The sequence below is a fragment of the Chaetodon trifascialis genome, chromosome 20 (genome assembly GCF_039877785.1).
Source record: "Chaetodon trifascialis isolate fChaTrf1 chromosome 20, fChaTrf1.hap1, whole genome shotgun sequence".
NCBI lineage: Eukaryota > Metazoa > Chordata > Actinopteri > Chaetodontiformes > Chaetodontidae > Chaetodon > Chaetodon trifascialis.
Genome location: NC_092075.1, coordinates 10,504,845 through 10,523,433, shown reverse-complemented (window position 1 = coordinate 10,523,433; position 18,589 = coordinate 10,504,845). Strand labels below are relative to the sequence as shown.

Sequence of the window (18,589 nt, the reverse complement as noted above, 5' to 3'; positions counted from 1 at the left end):
GTAGTATTTCTGTAATATATCTCAACTCTGATCCTGGATTATACTGTATAATAAGAAAACCACAAAGAGAAGAGAGGATTACGCAGGCATTCATTTGCTGCTGAAATGAAACCCTTAAATGTGGTGGCACACAGCTTTAAATGTGTAAGTGGCCATGCATGTTTGTGCATAACTATGTCCTTAATTTGAAACGGGTCCATAACCTTTGGGCTCTTGTTCAAGGTCACGAAGGAGTTCTGAGTGGCTAACGGTATTGGAATGCAAACTAGTTCTGGGCAATGAGGTACACTTACTAAATTTATTATTCAAATATTTAAAATAGAACAAAACTCTATGCGCAATATGAGAGCATCATCTCTCATTGCGGCTCCATGAATATCTTTCTGTATCCAGTGATCATACATAATTACACTCATCCAAGTCGTTCAGTTCCAAGTTTAGTGAAAAGACACAGCCATTGCTCCTCAACATACAGCCAAAAACAGGCGACATGACATGTAACATTTATATGCCAACAATGTTAGAATGGCCTTAGAAACACCTAAAGCTCATTTTTTACGGTACAAATTGTTCAGCAGAGGATACAGTGAAATTTAACAATGCCATTAACCACATCGAACTGACAGATGAGTAGTAAAGATGCAATATAATAAGTAAGATGAATGATTCTGCGACAGTGCGGGACAGTTACAACCTTGTCCATTTCCCTTTAAACATCAGTCTGACAGATAACTAATTTAAGTAAACCCTGTTATGATTGACTACCATAAATTTTTCTTGGAATGATTGATTGGTGAGTACAATTGGAAGTCAGTTGCTGTGACTCACAAAGCCTACAGCATCTGAATGTACTCCACCAGATCCATAATGGTTTGAAGCAAATGTGTGGACAAATTTCAAAAGGCCTTCTTACTTCAGAAGGCTACAAAACCTCAGCCACCAATTACTTAAAAAGAAATAAACAACCCCAAATGTATGGGGTCCGTATTTCAGAGGTGGACTAACTACATCATGAGAAGCCTGAGAGCTTTGCACAATATCAGAAATGGAGGTGCTCCTCTGCTTCTAAGGGGGTGGGTTGGGGGGTTCATGTAGGAGCATTTCAGTTGCCTCTTACAACATTGGAAATTGAACATGTCGCCCTCTGGTGGTTGTTAGCAAACATCACAGTAAAGCACGCTTGACCTCAAAGGTTTCCATTGTGCTGAACCAGCATGCACATGCCAGACTGTCAAAGGTGTCTGCAGGTTGTCATTAACGATGGCTGCATTCAGCTTCCTGTAATCCATGCAGAATCTGAACCTACCATCCTTTTTTCTTCCATGACCAACAGGGAAAGACCAGGAGCTACCACTTTTCCCCAATGATATCTTGTGAAAGGAGCTGCTGAACTTGCCTACTGATCTCTGATCTGATGTTGGGTGAGTCTCTGTGCACTCTCTGTCTGATAAATGGATCATCTGATGTCTTAATATTGTGTCCGACCATGTTAGTGCATCCTTAAACTCACTCATTCACAACCTAATCTGACCACATCCAGCACTGAAAACTCAAAAACACATATAACACCACCATTAAACTCGGCTGAAGATGACGTATACTGCGTATTATTTAGCGTGTGACCACTGCCAGAGCAAGTGCAGCAGGGTCATAGGTCTTGGTAAAAACAAATCTGTATGAAACAATACCACAGCGATAGAGAGCAGGAAGAGGAAGAGGATATGGAGCACACACATCACCAAGAGGAAGCAGCAAGGTGTGTCTAAACACTTTCAAAATTATGGCAGAAAAAAATGCATGAACTGCAAAAGTGTTGGGAGAAAGAAGTCCAATGTTTGGTGTCCTGATTCATTATTGGAGCAATGTCTGATGTGCCATCATCGCCTCAGTTTCAGCACATATCCTCTGGGTTTGATTACTACAAGTCTTCAACATAATCCCAACTGCTGATATAGACACAGTAGTCAACATATTTTCCCAGAGAATACTTATTATTCTTCGTATTCTTACATCTGACTTAGTTTTAGCTTTCCTCTTGTCTTATCCACTTATATTCTTGTTTTTAAGTTGCAGAGGAGTAAATAATAAATGATTGGCAGATTTTGTACTGCATTTTGGGAGGTGGAGTAGCATGGCACCTGATCTCCAGTTGGATGGGTTTCAACAAAGCTGGACATTCACTAAGGCAGCACTGACTGCTGGGCTGTTGTATTGGATTGTGTCATGTAGTACAGGTGTTACTGGCAACAGTACTTTATGAATGTAGAGTTGTAAAGTTCACTGACAGAAATTCAGAAGTGCAGGTGAGTCATGTAAAATGACTGTAACTGATTAAGAAATCCATTGAGCAGACAAAATAAATCATCCTCAATGAAAGATTTAATACTGTATATATGAGGAAAAATCACAATGTACTTCATAATTCTGATACTGATATTTGAGAGTACAGTGTATTGGCCAGTATCTTTTTTTAAATATATATATATATTAACACATAACATTAGCAACTACTTGTGATAACTCCATTTGTTGTTCATTGTGAACTCTGAACGTGAAGTAGTTCAGTTTAATGTGTGTACTGAACTTTGAGCTAGCTCTCGTCAAGTGTGAACTTGCACAACAAGGGTGTGTGGTGAACAGTGAAGTTCATCCGATATCTGTCAGTCATCAGCATATACTGAAGCTGTATTGTTAAAATGCTTATGATGTTCAATGTAAATACCATGGAGTGAGGAACCAATAGCCATAATTCATTCATGGCTCAGTAAAGGCTCAGTCATAGCCTCTGACACAGTTCACTGTGTTACTGAGGAAAGCTTTATCAATAATCTCTTATTCCTGTGAGTTGCTGTGCCACACTATAACTAAATCTGTGGTAATCCATATAGACAGGTCTACAGGAGCCCTTAATATAAATGGGTAGCTGATCCGCTGTGCCATTAGATAATACTTTTCCCCTGATGATGGCCTTGGATTCAGAGTGTACCTCTAACCATCCACTGCCTCACTGTTGCTGATGCTGAGACAATTATGTAATGACGAAATATAATCAATGTAAGCACATTCAGAATGAACAAGAACACACCGTGAAGGTGACTAGTTGTTCATTTAACATTCCTGTCAATTCTGTGCATGGAGTAGGCTGAGGGCAGGTGAGGTGAAGAGGTCTTTACCCATGCTGAAGAACAAGGAGACAGGCAAGAACACCCTTGAAATGCTGAGGGCATTAAGGGGCCAATTTCCTACAGAGCTCTTGGTATAGTATTTGTTGCAAAGCAACTAAGCCTGGTGCTGAAACTAAAATGAGTAATTCCTACATTTTCTGCTTTCCGTTTTGGTCTTAAAGATTTTTGGAGATGGTCTCTGGCAAATTGATATGCCTCTATCCAGAGCCTTCTCTTACATGGTTTGTAGATGCATACTCATGCAGGATGAGATTTTGTGTACAAGCCCTCTTGAATTTCATTCTGTAGTCCATTGCTTGTCCCTAAAACCCCTCAAGGGTAGACAAATTCGCAGGTCCAAGCTCTTTTGTCGAAATGTATTTTGCATGTTGCGTTTGTCCTTTTCACACCACAGATGGAGTGACAGAGGCGACAGACCATTTTGACAGTAATTGGATGCTTGATTGTTGTGTTGGGGTCACCGCAGGCAAAAGAAGCAAGCAAACAGCACTCTCTTCTAGCCTGAATAAAACTGTAGCAGACACCCATTCTTAGGTACTTGCTGCCATTTGCCTTTCCCATATTCATTCCTCTGAGATGATTGGAGGGCCATTCACTTGTTGTGCAGGGTATAGAGACTGGCTCATAACTGACAGCAGCTCGCCGCACTCCCCTCTTGACCAATCAGGGTGTAACGATGCCCTTTCTTCGGGGCTTAAGAGAAGTGGGGAATTGCACACACATGTCATTATGACCCTTCCTCAATGCTCTGCAGACCTCATTTTAGCAGATATTGTCAAGCAGAAACTCTGGTCTGTCTGGCCTTTTTCAGACTTCTTCGCCATCTTTTGTGTTTCTGATTGAGGGCGATTTGGGCATTCTGGAGCCTAGTTTTGGTTAATATTAAAAAAAGGTCACCTGCATTAGGGCAGAACTTAGTGCTACTGATGCAAAAGCATCTGCTTGCCTAATGATAGCCTAAAGCCTGCAGGGTTTATCTGGTTTATTGTCATTAAAAACTCCTTTTATTATTAACGAAAAGGCCTATTATTGTGGAGCCATTTAATCATAATTGATGAGGCATTTGTTCATTATATTAAGGAGGGATTTTATCATTGTGACAGCACTTGTGAGATTTGTTTCTCCCAGCAAATTTTTCCTTTTTCTTTTATGTGGTTGCAAACTGGTTCTCACTGGTTCTCCTAATCAGCTGAAGTCTGAGAAATCAGTACCACCACAAAGCAACTGACATTAGTAATACGTCTGTGCATCTGTCATCCTAATTAGCTGAAAGGCACCATTTAATATTAATAACCACTTACTGGTTCATACAGGGACAGTTGTGTTATCTGTGATTCTCACATCCTCCACTTCAACTGTCTTCCTCCGGGCTATGAAATAGTCAAGCAAAGTGGCAATACACAGTTCTGCCTTGTGACCACATCATCTCAGTATTTACTACAATCATTAGCCACACTGAAGTTTGTTTTGCTGGACTACTGTACTGGATTGTATTGAACTGCATGTTTAAACACGGAACTCACCTCCTGCACATGCTTCCCTCGGAAGCATTTCAGATTTAGCTTTCTGATCAAGTGCACACAATTTCTGAAAGCTCTCTTTGTCTTAGCTACATAAAGAATACAGTTAAGCCTTGTACCCATGATGCTAAAAGCCCTCTCAGTGAATCAGCTGCTCATCACAATTGTATAGTTTGACTCAGGAAATAACAGAACAAGATTCCAAAAAATGACACAAACAATATAGAAAACAATTCCAAAAACAAATATCTGCCTCCTTGTGATACCATGTCAGAACTCATTGTAGTGAAGCTAATGGGTTGGAAACTAGTGCTTGTTGATAGGTCTGTTTCTCTTTCAAGTGCAGTGACCCGGAAGTGTAAAGGCTTATCCTCCTCTTCATATAGATGGTATCCACACTGAATCTTCACAGAGAAAGCCTGTTTTTTAAGTCGCTGCATCCCGTTTTAAACCCACACAATCTCGTTGCTATGGCAGAGGCTACATTTGAACAAAGCAAAATGAAAATATTAAGGGCAAAAGGAGGTGCTGCAGCTGTGTGCTCAGTTGTGCATGACATGATAAACACTGGGAGGCTTTTATCGGAGTGCTTTTCTCAACATTCTCCTCACACGAGGATGAGCAACCAACAAGTCTGATAGTATGTAAAAGGTTTGGTGCTTTTGTAAACCACAAGACTTCACTTTGCAATTCTCAAAGCACAGACTGGGAGGTAGCGGCAACTGCCCTCCGTCCCTTTCTCACCTCTCATGTCATTAGCTACGGCATCTGGTGCTCCCATTCAAATGTGCCACTGGCAAGGGATATGAGATACACAGATATCAACAGATAGATATCACTTTGGAAAACACACACACTTCGCCTTGATTGAGAAGCTGCAATGGTGCAACATGCAATTGGTGTTACAAAAAATGTTTTAATGAAGCACATTTTCTTTGTAAAAGTATTTACAAGAGTTGTGATTTTACAGGTTTTACCAAACATGTCGTTAATACAATCAGACCAGCCACTTGACTTCCCATGTAAACAAACAAACAAACAAACAAACAGTAACACACGCACATCCTCACGCACGCACACATGCCACACGCTGGCTTGATCGATGCATTGTGCTATATGAAAGCTGTGTGTGATGGGTAGCCAGCAGGGGGATGGGTCAATGTGCTGCTGCTCGCTTTCTATCAGTCTTTCTGTGTATTCTCACATTCTCTCGAGCGCTGATAGCAGCGGCTTACTGTTGCTGCACTGTATGAGAGAATCTCCGTCTAACTTGAGGATTAGAGAGGCAGTCATCAAGCTTATCCATTTCAACCTTAAGCGTGGTGGATTTGTCACCAGCAGTTTTACATGCTGTACAGCCTCAGTGTCTCTGCCCTGGTGAGGAAAAGGGACTTCACTCTCTCTGGATAAGGTAAAGCAACACTTTGTTTATATTAGGACTTCATTAAGTTTTACTTTATTTTCTGCTGTTGCATACTAGTATGCAAACCACGATATGTTTATCTATTGGAAATCAACAATATGAAACAAACTTTCTTAGACAGCTCAAATGGTTTTCAAGAATGCCTTTAAGCTGATAATTGTATCCTGGGTTGTTTTCAACGATGCATGGGAAGATTAATCTTTGGTTCTCATACTCTTGCTTAAAAACATACTTCTTTGTTTGAGCTTGCTTGTTGCACCAGTTTCATGTGAATGTCTTCTTGAGGGGGGATTCCTTCCGAAATGCAGCCACTCTTTTTTATTCTTACCACCACTTCTTTAACCAAAACAGATACCCAGATCATATACAGTAATGCTGATATCAAAAGATGATTTTACAACAATATTTGAATATTATTTATCATTAAGACCTCTAACAGACACACTTGTTGATTTGAACAATGCTGAGTAATGCTTGCCATTTCATTTGTCAAGAGTGTTCCATTAAGCCATTTACCAAAACATATGTAGTTTCATAATATGGTTTTTTGAATGCATTTTACTATCCATTTAACAAGTAGAAAATAATGTACTGAAAACAGTACATGGAGCAGACAGCGCGTGCTCGCTCCCCTCTATCAAAGCTTATTCACTGTTGTGGATCCATTTGCTTTCCATGAAAATGAACTTCGTATTAGCAATTTCTACATGAACATGAACACATACAATGCTCCCGTCTCAGTCATGAAATGTTCATAAAAGACAGTAAAGCGTGCATTTCACTTTTAGGGTGAACACAGACGCACTAAATAAGAAATTGACTTGATTTATGGAACTTTAGCCTTTCATATGAAACAATGCGTTCATGCCTAATGAAGGGAAGTCAGAGGTGATTGAAGGTTCCTCTGACGCACAACCCTTCACTGAGCACAGCAAGAGCTCCCTGTCTGGACCTGACACACTTCATTCCCATGTGTACTTCATCCATCCATCCACTGTGCTGTAATATAAAGTGTAATATAAAATGTATGTTTTCATTTTTTACACAAGACAGAAAATGCTGCACTATCAATTTACAGAATTTAGTTCAATAAGTTTTAATAGTAGGTGCTGTATATAATAAAGAATATTTTATGCAAACACACTAAAACATTTTAGTCATTGCAAGTCAACAGCTGGCACAATTTACTACATGTTCTTGTTCTTAAACAAATTATTAATGCGATACATGACAGATGTTTTACAGCATCCTCTGAAATGGATGTGGCAGAGAGCATTGTGCTACACCCAACTCTTTTCTATACTGCAGATCAGAGGCAGACAGGAAGTGGGTTTACATAGGCTGATAAATGCTGTTAATATTGCGTGACTCCATGCGCACTCTTGATTCCATCACATTAACAAAACATCAGAAATCCTCTTACAATCACTGCCGCAGCAATGGCCACATGAAACAGCATGTGGAAGTCTATACAGCCATTTTCATTATAGAAATACTTAGACTCAATCACCTATTTAAGAAACAGTTATCGGTCATTTACAGGACAGTAATCACTGAGCATTTCTGACAAATAAAAAAGTTTACTGTTACACTCGTATAGATTTAGCCTGACGCTCTCCCATCCATTGTTAAATGCTATGTTGCTTTATTATATTTGTTGGCCTTTTGTTGGCTCCATTCTCTGAAAATGCATGTTGTGGCTGCACTATGAATGACCTCAGAAAAACTCAGTTCACTAAAAAAATAAGACCAGTTCAATAATTCTAAGTGAGGCCTCTCCTATCTGACCACAAAGTCCTTGGAAGCTTCACTGTTCTCTTTTAGTGATTAAAATTTGGCCAACCAATTTTATGGTTTGCACGTGTTAATAATTGATATTAAAAGGCAATTACTGGCATAATCATTCTTATTCTATAAGTTAGAAGACATGCAATTCATTACAGAAAAAATCCACACTCACTATTAATCTGTCAGATGAAGTAACCAAAGTGAAGTGGAAGACTTCTGGGGGGGCTTTTCAGGCCAAAAAAGCAGTGTGGAACAGGAATTTTGTTTCAGTGTGTCAGGCTTTAGGGAAGACAATACTTGTCTCATATCAGCCCACCTTGCAAAGGAGATACTGGGTAGATAGGTAGAGAGGTACATAAGCCTGATTCCTGCTCCCATGGTTAACCATAGATAGATGTAGACACACCTCTAATAATCTGTTTGCACATCAATACTTCTGCCCGCTCCACCACTTCTTGGACCTATCACTGAAAATAACGTGCAATTTTACCCATTATGCTACTTCAGCGAGGTTAACAATAGCTGTCATTACATTCAGGTGTCGCTTTTTACAGCGGTGATATCATTAATTCATTGTATGTACCTATAGACCATCAACTATATGTCAATCATCTTCAGAAACATTATCTGTGATTTCATTTATGGCGTGCATGTATTTCACACATGGCTGTGTTGACTGCAAACAAATTACACAATTCATGAAATTGGCCAACAACGCAAACAAAATAAGTGAGGCAGAATCAAAATATTTATTACCTTATTTGTCCTCTCCATCTCACCATATCATCCTTGGATCCCTCTAGAAATGTACACCTGATCTGTATGCACAGGGAGGCACACACATTCTTACCAGACATTCTGCATTTATTCATATGTTACATGCAAGGAATGGCATATGCATAGTTTGTGTGCTTGCACATGTTTAATGCATCTGGCCCTCGGAGTGCAGCAAGAGTCTGCAGCCATGCTAGCAGCACATTGAGGCTGCACTTCGGCACAGCGGAGCTTTGAGCTAAATGCGAATGCTCATAATGACTATACCAACATTATGATGTTTAGCAGGTATAATGTTTATCATGTTCACCATCTTAGTTTAGAATGTAAATATAACATTTGCCAAATAGGACTAAGCCAACTACAACCCTGATTCCAAACCTAAATAACGAGAATTACCGCCTCACAGTTGTATGACTCCATGTCTGTCCAGACTCATTTAAGATATGTAGAGAAAGTTTTGTCAAAATGGAAGCTATCACTATATTGACAGGTATGGTTCCAGTGAATGTGGCCCTGCAATCGGCTGGCAACCGGTTCAGGGTGTACCCCGCCTCTCGCCCATTGTAGCTGGGATAGGCTCCAGCCCCCCGCAACCCCGAAAGGGATAGGCGGTATAGATAATGGATGGATGGTTCCAGTGAATAATCACTAGAGACTATTTTTAAAGAGTTATAGCCAAAAATGTGTTTTGTGAAGTCAGAGTGACCTTGGACCACGAAAATCTAATCAGTCCATCCTTGAGTCCAAGAATTTAGTATTCTATTTGGCATCCCTGAGATTTGCTGGCATCAAATTCGGTATAAGCATATCTTTAAAAAAAGTTGATGAGGCAAAGCATGAAACATACTGCATTTGCACTGTTTTCAGTTGAGTATATATCAAAAAGCATCAGCAAATGATCACAGTCTGTCTTATTTCTGTTTTACAAAAGTTTGGAGGAATTTTTTTTTCAAAATCTTCATGGGGATGCTAGTTTTTCAGATATTTGGTCATTAGCTTAAGTATTGATATTTTGACTTGATGGTGGTAGAGGAAAGCTTAAAAGACCCCTGAGGGGAACATGAATATGTGTACTAAATATCAAGGTAAGCCTTCTAACAGCTGTTGAGACATTTCACTCAAACCCACAAATGTGAAGTGGCACCAGAGGAAAAGTCACTCTATGGACCTCTACAAAATTTCCTAGAAATTCATTCAATAGTTACATTGATTGAGATATTTCAGTCTGGGCCAGAGTGGTGGATTGGCCAACCTAGCCTCAGACTGTGACATTGCTACCCATGTAGTCATGCTTTTAGCAAGGCTAAAAGGTGCTCAGGTGTACCGTTTTACAGCTTTTCAATGCTTCTCCATACAGACTGAAAGCCAGAAAAGAGTCTGTACCGTCCAGTCAAACAAACGAACAAACAAACAAACAAACATACTGTGTGGTACAGGCACTAGAACACTATTAACTTTTCCTCAGAACTTACAGATAAACTGCTCAATTGTATTATAGTGGCCAACAGTAACCCCCAATACTTCCTGTTTGAAAACTCAACAAAATTCATAGTTGAGTGTCCAACATCAACAGTGAGCTGGGAGGAAATGTGGCGATTTCCTCAGATTACAGGTGAAATAGTGGATGTGGTCAAAATGTGCACACTCAACGGGTAAACGTAAAAGCATATAAAGAAACCAAAAATAACGACGATGGATATGATCAAAAATTGAAAGGTGGATAGAGAACGTAAAAACGAATGTACTGTATGCTTTGTTGATATTATTAAGATCACATAAATGTACTTAGATTACTTGGCCCGCTGGCTCAACCAAATAAAATGTTGACATGAGGGAATGCCAACTGAATAAAGATGCAGTGCCGCAGACCCAAGCTGTATGCCATCACATCTTTTCATATTTGTGCCTGCAGACATTTCACTTGCTGATCATGACAAGCACTCTTACATAATGCTGGAGAGTTTAGTGGATCAGAATGACAGAGAGGAAGATTGGTTCTGTATGAATGTCACTGGGACACGGTGAAAATAAGATACTGATAGATAGATGCTGACATTTGCGTGGTTGTTCTCACAGAAATGGACGTGGAACACGGATTCTATCGGCAGGTGGATGTCCAGGACCAAGCTCACTACATCGTTGCCTTCTTTGTCTTGGTGATTGGAGCACTGGGTGTTACTGGGAATGCCTTGGTCATGTACGCCTTTTTCTGGTAAGCAATGGGGTCATTAAGAATGTGCTTGTCGGTCATTGTCAATTTAAGAGCCACATGATTTAGCCAGTTGTAAGTTACTAGCCGTCTCTATAGCTAAATACCTATGCAATAACATTTATTTATACTCCTTAGCCTCCATCAAAGCGTCATTACAAGCCTTTTTACTAAAGGAAGTGGTATTGTTTCAATTGACATTAAATGCAAAGGCATATTTTGACCACCTTATTTCTCCCGCAACATTGATCACACATTAATGGATTTCAGGAAAATTCACATATAAAGAGGAATTAAAATAACATGAGGCATGCTGGGTGCTCAAGTGCAGCTGACATCATGCTTGAACACGCTTGCGTTCACTTTGAGTTATTTTCTATGATTTCAACAGAGATTATTCCCTTAAATGCAATTGTTTGTGAAGCAAAACTGTTGCAAATAAAAGGTTAGGTTTGGTTGAAGCTATCTGTAACAGTGTCTAGACATCTTTCGGACTGATCTAATGAGGAGGACTGCACGTTCCCATCCAAACAACAATGTACGATGTACCTCTATTTCACACTGTAACAAGCCTCTGTTCGCCACAGCACTTATCATATTTCTAATAACACATTCTGGGAGGTCAGGGAGAAGGGTACAGTTGGACTGTCGGAGCACAGTGCTCTACTGTTGAAGCTCTATTTGAACTCCAAAACAGGCAAGTTCACAGGCTCTGTTTGCCTGAGGACTTTTCTGTTAATCAGATAATGTTAGACGAAGTTTTCAGATCTTCTACAAGAAGTGAAAGTCGCAATATCTCACTGTAAAAATACTGTGAAAAATAAATGTCCAGTATTGAAAATCTTAACTAAAAGTATTATCAACAAGCTAAATGTAAGTGTTTTATATAGTTTAATCTATAGCAATGCATTTTATGATCATTATTGTTTTGTATGTAAAATCTTAATCTGTAAATTAACTAGTAGCTATAACTGTCAAATTACTGTAGCAGAGTGAGTACTAGTTCCTCAAAACTGTACTTAAGTACAGTTTACCGTACAGTACGCACGTAAACGTACTTAGTTTACTTTCCACCACTGTATACTACAATAACTAACAGCACATGTGAGATATCTGAATGTATATTATATCTCATTGAATGAAGTAAACTTTTGAAAATCATAAGTAGTGACTCTTCACTGAAACTTCTATACCAGAGAGGAGGAAAAACAAACTCAAAGTCATGCTGTTCATGTGATATATTTCTACCCTGCACAGTACACTCAGCAGGTCTTGGGTGACACAGAGGTTGACAGTGCTTAACGGGGGAAACAGTGCGTTCTTGCATTAGGAAGCACAAATATCACAAGCACAGGCAGAGAGGTCTTCACAGCAGCCTGCAGGCATTCAATATCAGGAAGCAGTTCAGTGATTTTCTAACTGTCCTGGATAAATCAATGCATAAATTCAATAATTCAGTCCGCCACTCCCTTATTTACACACAGTCAACAGTGGACTACCACCTAAACCACATGAAGCTTAAATAACATTGGTGAAGCTCCCACTATACACTGACTTCAGACAATGCAACCTGATTCTCAAGCTTCTAATGTGTCTCCTGTCTCATGATTTCCAGACAAAAACACAACCCGAGATAACATTCACTGGCTTTCATACTTAAAACCTGAAGACAGGAACTGCCTAACTCTTGTACAATATATTGTGTCTTACGTTTTGTGCTGGGATCAAGACTTTGGTATATTGTGAGGGTTTGTTTAGCTAAATGACAGAATTAAATAGAATGTATAACACTGACTGTACACTATCCTCAGGTCTGGAAATCAGAGATGATCCTATTTTATCAGCTAAAGTGTTAAAAAAGGACTCTAAAGGCTCCATAGTATTAAACTGGTGTGCATGTTGCATACAGTATATACACTATGGTTACTACTGCATATATAGTATACCTGAGTAGTATACTCCTGGGTATATAGTATTCCACTGAATGCAGTAAAGAGCAAAGTGCTAGATAAAATCCTGGGCCTGACATGATTTTTGCATTAGGTCTAACCTCCAGTGATACACAGCTATCTCAAATGTTGCATCACTCGATTTCTTCTCCAGTCACACTTGGTCAGTACACACCCGCTCACCTGCATGGAGACACACAAATATACTCCAACTTATCTGTCCACTCAGTGTTCACTCTTTTTGGTGTTTTAACGGTCAGCGGGCAAAGCAAGGAGGACAAAGCCAAGCAGTTATGGCACTGTGGGAACACTGGTCTGACATTTAGATTGTTATAGATTATTGATTGATATACAGAACAAGGAAGCGTACAATATAATTGTTTTTTGAACAAATATTCATCCTTCATCTGTGTCCCGATACAATACTTAAAACCAGTGTAAAATGCTCACTGACACAGATTAAACACTTCAACACACTTCATAGATGAAAGACATCAAACGCAGCCATCAATAGGTAATATTCTGAAGCATTTAAATATAAAAGGCACAACTACATTTACTGTAGCTGATCTTAAGACTTTATCAAATAGAGAACATCATCACACACTGGTAGCCCTCCACACAGCCTGGTGCCATTTCTGAGCGCTTGTTTCTGCACAACAAAGGCATTAGATAGGATTTACACACTGTGGCCAAAAAGCAATCTGAGATGTATGTGTGTGCAGTGAGCTATGGCATGCTAACAGAAGGTTATCAGAGTGCACAACAGTACCGTGCATTACAACAGGACCATCTGTGCCCAGCCACAGCCTTAGAAAAAGCACTATCAACATCTGCTCCACATGGACTACCAGTTCCAAGCTCATTATTGTTAATAAGTTTTACATGTATATGCAAATGTGTATCAGAGATTTTCAGTGTAAATAGCAACAAATTCAGTTTGTCCTAAGATATGCTAACACAGTTGGCAGATCCAGGGTACGCTAATTGCACAGGAGGAATGGATTTTTGTGTGCACCTGTTTTGGCTTCATATTGTGTCTGTTCAGTTTCTCTTGTGGACAACAGAGAACAGCAATGTTACCCAGACAGGACTGACCTCAGGAAGATTTGAGGAAAGTTACAAGGTGTTTCCATCAGGGACAAAGCTTGAAAGGTGCACACAAATGTAATCTTCAAGTGCAATTCAACGTTCTTCTTCAGCTTGTTCACAGGCTTGGCTCCAATTGGAAAAAAAGAGTTGTTCATTTGTCGTTCATTTGTGGGAGACACAGATGTTTTGACAGATGGTAGAATTCCGTTTGCTGCCTTTAATCTGCGCTCTCTCAGGGTAATACAGAAATACAGAAGTTTGTGTTGGAGTCAGCAAGTGAATATAATGGCAATGCTCCTTGGATTCTCTTTTGGATATCCTATTTGCATTTGGCTAATGGTGTTTCCCTATTGTTTTCCTTTTCTTTCCATTTAAAGGTCATTCATAATTGAATTTCTGACCTATAGTGTTGAAGTGGCAGCTTTGAGTATAATATTAGTGTGTTTAATGATCTTGTGATTTCCCTCCTAAGAGTTGCAATCTTATATCTTCGATAAATCTTTGATCTGAACTTGCCACCAGAGAGTAAGAGCATTATAATGGCAGTATTATTGAAAGTGAATGTTTGGATATGCTATTATTATTGACTTCCACTCCTATGATGCATATTGTATTGGCCAGTGTATAAAACTCTATGTGTCTGTATACTGCTCTGGGGCAATTAAAAAAAAAAAAATCTTTCAAAGTGGTTTAGCTGCAAAGTACAGAAACACTGTGTTATCTCTGTTATGATAGCCAGCAGCATGTACAATTACGTGTGTGAGTGTGATGTGCATATTTAACAGAACATAACAAAAAGATCATATTTTAGACTCTTCAACCATCATGTGTTTCAGTAACAAGAAGCTACGGACTCGCCCCAACTTTTTCATCATGAACCTGGCAGTCAGTGACTTTCTCATGGCAATTACACAGTCACCTATCTTCTTTGTTAACTCCCTTTACAAGGGCTGGATTTTTGGTGAAACAGGTATTCTTTTCACATTCAATTAAACACTATGTACTCTAAAAAAGCTATGTCATTTCTGTATTTATATATTATTTATGCATGGAGCTATATGTGAAATATAGTACTAATTTATCACATTACAATTTAATGTAAAAACATTGTTTTTTCCCACACAGTACTTTAACCTACAGTTTTTTTTAGTGTCTCAGAATTCTGCATGTGTTATGTTAAGAGTCTGTGATTGTGTGGAATAGGACAAGCATACAGAATTTTCTCTTTACCTAGGAAGACCCCCACTGATCCTACATACTTCATACAACCCCACTTCAAATAATCCTAACTATCCCTTTAATGGAATATTGTCTTCTTTCTTTTTTTCTCCACAGGCTGTAAAATGTATGCATTCTGCGGTGCTTTATTTGGAATAACTTCCATGATAAACCTTCTGGCCATCTCTGTAGACCGCTACATTGTCATCACTAAGCCTCTGCAAGCCATACAGTGGACCTCCAAGAGACGCACTTGTCTCATTATTGCCCTGGTCTGGCTGTACTCACTAGCCTGGAGCCTTGCACCACTTTTGGGGTGGAGTAAGTGACTTATTCTCTCATCTCTGTAGTCTTTTTTTATTGAAATAATTTATGCTTGTTCACCCTACAATTCCCTCTTATTTGTCTTTGTCATTTTTTTCCTCAAGGTTCATACATACCAGAGGGTCTGATGACCTCATGCACATGGGACTACGTGACATCTACTCCTGCCAATAAAAGTTATACTTTAATGTTATGCTGCTTTGTATTCTTCATCCCTCTGGGCATTATATCCTACTGTTATCTCTGCATGTTCCTGGCAATCCGTCATACAAGCAGGTGAATGAATTTACATAGGTGAATACATAGCACTGTCATGTACTAAGCAGTTTGAAAATGATTGAAATGCTGCAGTTTAAAGCAACTCTATCCAATAATTGTATACAGCAGCAGCATATTAGTGCTTCCCTTTTCTGGTTTCTCTCTAGGCAAATGTGTATGTTTTTGCCACATTTGCCAATTCACCCCTCAGCATATAACTGTAGCTGGTAACTGGTAATAAGCTTGTGCGCAGGTGATTAATTACCCAGATTAGACACCCAGTTAAAGCTCACTCACACACACACACACACACACACACACACACACACACACACACACACACACACACACACACACACACACACACACACACACACACACACACACACACACACACACACACACACACACACACACCCGCAATTACCATGAGTGACTGTCAGGCATGCAACTCAAATACATTGCTTGCTCCCACAGCAGTACTGTATGCGTTACATACTAAACTGTCTGTAAACACTACATTGAATTTTTCCTCTGTCCCAGCAGAGATGTGGAGAAATTGGGGTCCCAGGTGAGGAAGTCGACCCTCATCCAGCAGCAGTCCATCAACACTGAATGGAAGCTGGCCAAGATTGCCTTTGTGGTCATCATAGTGTTTGTGCTTTCCTGGTCGCCCTATGCATGTGTCACCCTCATCGCCTGGGCTGGGTAAATATATATTATGACAAGGGCTCCTTATGTTTTAATAATATAAACTCATTGTTGTGTGTACAGACACATTGGTAAAGCCTGGTATTAAACATAAGACATAAAGGATTCTTGTACTGTGAATTAATTTCAGCCATTAACTATATTCCACCTCTTGAGAATACCATTGTATATGGCACAATGAAATGCTATGCAATAGTGTCAAACTACAGAACCAGTACCATCATACTGCTTCTCTTTACACTGTCTCAGATATGGAAGCTTCCTCAATCCCTATTCCAAAGCTGTTCCTGCTGTTATAGCCAAAGCATCAGCCATCTACAACCCTTTTATCTACGCCATCATTCACTCGAAATACAGGTGGGTGCAGCCATCCAACTAATCAGCAATCTAAGCATGAAAAGAATATGGAGGTTTTTCAGAGAGATCATTATTTTTCCACAGGGACACCCTCGCAGAAAAGGTTCCCTGTCTACACTTCCTCTCCCAGGCCCCCAGGAGGGACTGCATATCAGTGTCACACAGCGAGTCTTCCTTCAGGGACTCAGTGCTGAGCAGTCAGTCATCAGCCTCCAAAACAAAGTTTTACCGAGTTTCCTCCATGTCTACAACAGACACAGTGAGTTTGGCTTTTGAGGTTGTATCCATTTAGGTAGTTTTCTGTGTTGGTCTTGAACCCTGTTTTGTGCAAGTGACAGAGTTGCCTTTTCAAATAAACAAACAAACCCTCATAAATAGTAGACTCTTCAGCTGAGGCAGAAGTTCAAATGTGGAATAAATATTATCCTCCTTACCTTGAATGGACATTTACTGCTGGGTTTGCTAGATGGGTCTATACCCTGGAAACAATAAAAAGTTACTAAGACATGTTAAATAATAATCAGGCATTAAGTCACATTAAGAGTCACATTATTACATTCTTACCTTGATATGCATATCCCTTGTAGCAGTTGTGCAGTGACATGGAGCTGGACCCTATTGGTCATCATTCCCTTGGAGCCCTGAGGGACAAAGAGTACAATTTATTGGCAACGCAAATGGAGGAAAAGGGAATCCAAAGCCAGAAACAGATCAGGTAGGCACTCATTGTTATATTTTTTGAGTTTAGATTCAAATAATATATCAAAGGCTGTAACATTTCATCACAATCATATACTCAGAAAAGGGCTTATGTCATGTCCATTACCATTGTATTTTATTCTTTTAGACTCCCATCTCAGGGCGAGGCTCAGTGAACAGATGTGACCACAGCCTGAGTGTTTTAACATACGGATTCCCTCGGCCTGGGGGACTGAATTCTGCAATCTGGAATAAGAAGAAGAAACTGGAAGATGAGCAAGAGAAAGAGGAACATAGAGAGGAACAGTAAGTACAGTAGGAGATCGAAGAGAAGGACAGGTAGGCCTTCATCCAGCCAGACTCTCGGGATAATAATGTATGTGTGCCCTCTCAAGCAACTATCAGACCAAACTCAAAGACAGACTTTCTGGACCATGGCTATTGTGAGGAACAACAATGCACACAGAGCAGGCAGAGCCATTTACAGCCTCCAAATTGTCCTGCTCAATTATTTTGAGTGCGAAGACGTCTCTCTCCAACACCAGGAAGCTACATGTTCAATATTTTATCTATGTGGTTATGTGTTGCAGTGTCACAGCAGAGTGAAAAAGTTTTCTTTATTTCTTTATGAATGTTGAGATTATCTTTTAAAGCAGCTGTGAAGACCATTACTTTAACTATTTTGCCATGCAACCAAAAACATATGTTTACAGGTTTTTGTGCAATCGTATAGTTATTTTCACTGATAATCCTGACACACACACACACACACACACACACACACACACACACACACACACACACACACACACACACACACACAAACAACAAACAAAATGGAACCTTAAAGGACCTTTAGAAAATGAGTTTAAAATGTCATGCACTTTTGTCAAAAAAAATGCAAGAATCAGCTGTATACCAGGAACAATTAATTAAAGCCAATCATATTTATGATCAACCTGTTCTAAAGAGACCAAAGATTGTGGAATTTTGGAACGTTTCTCGTGAATTTTGTGAAGAAGCCGATTTTATATATTTTTTTACTTTGCATCTAAGGCTAGCCATCAGCCTTGCTCATT

The 18,589-nt window shown here is 39.5% G+C and overlaps 1 protein-coding gene across 1 annotated transcript; it reads left to right on the top strand.

Moving 5' to 3' along the window:
* The first annotated feature begins 1,328 nt into the window (after positions 1 to 1,328).
* Positions 1,329 to 17,777, top strand: opn4xa (opsin 4xa). The gene is made up of 10 exons (XM_070989594.1): positions 1,329 to 1,421; positions 10,770 to 10,905; positions 14,780 to 14,913; positions 15,279 to 15,482; positions 15,590 to 15,761; positions 16,290 to 16,451; positions 16,704 to 16,811; positions 16,896 to 17,070; positions 17,402 to 17,526; positions 17,659 to 17,777. Exons 1-10 carry the CDS (start codon positions 1,415 to 1,417, stop codon positions 17,684 to 17,686), a joined length of 1,251 nt encoding a protein of 416 aa, XP_070845695.1. The 5' UTR covers positions 1,329 to 1,414; the 3' UTR covers positions 17,687 to 17,777.
* Positions 17,778 to 18,589: the final 812 nt, after the last annotated feature.

What these genes read in the sequence shown, in the direction of transcription:
- opn4xa (XM_070989594.1), top strand. An exon ending in CTGGATTTTTGGTGAAACAG is followed by an intron (nt 14,914 to 15,278) that starts GTATTCTTTTCA and finishes TTTTCTCCACAG; the next exon opens with GCTGTAAAATGTATGCATTC. An exon ending in GCAATCCGTCATACAAGCAG is followed by an intron (nt 15,762 to 16,289) that starts GTGAATGAATTT and finishes CTGTCCCAGCAG; the next exon opens with AGATGTGGAGAAATTGGGGT.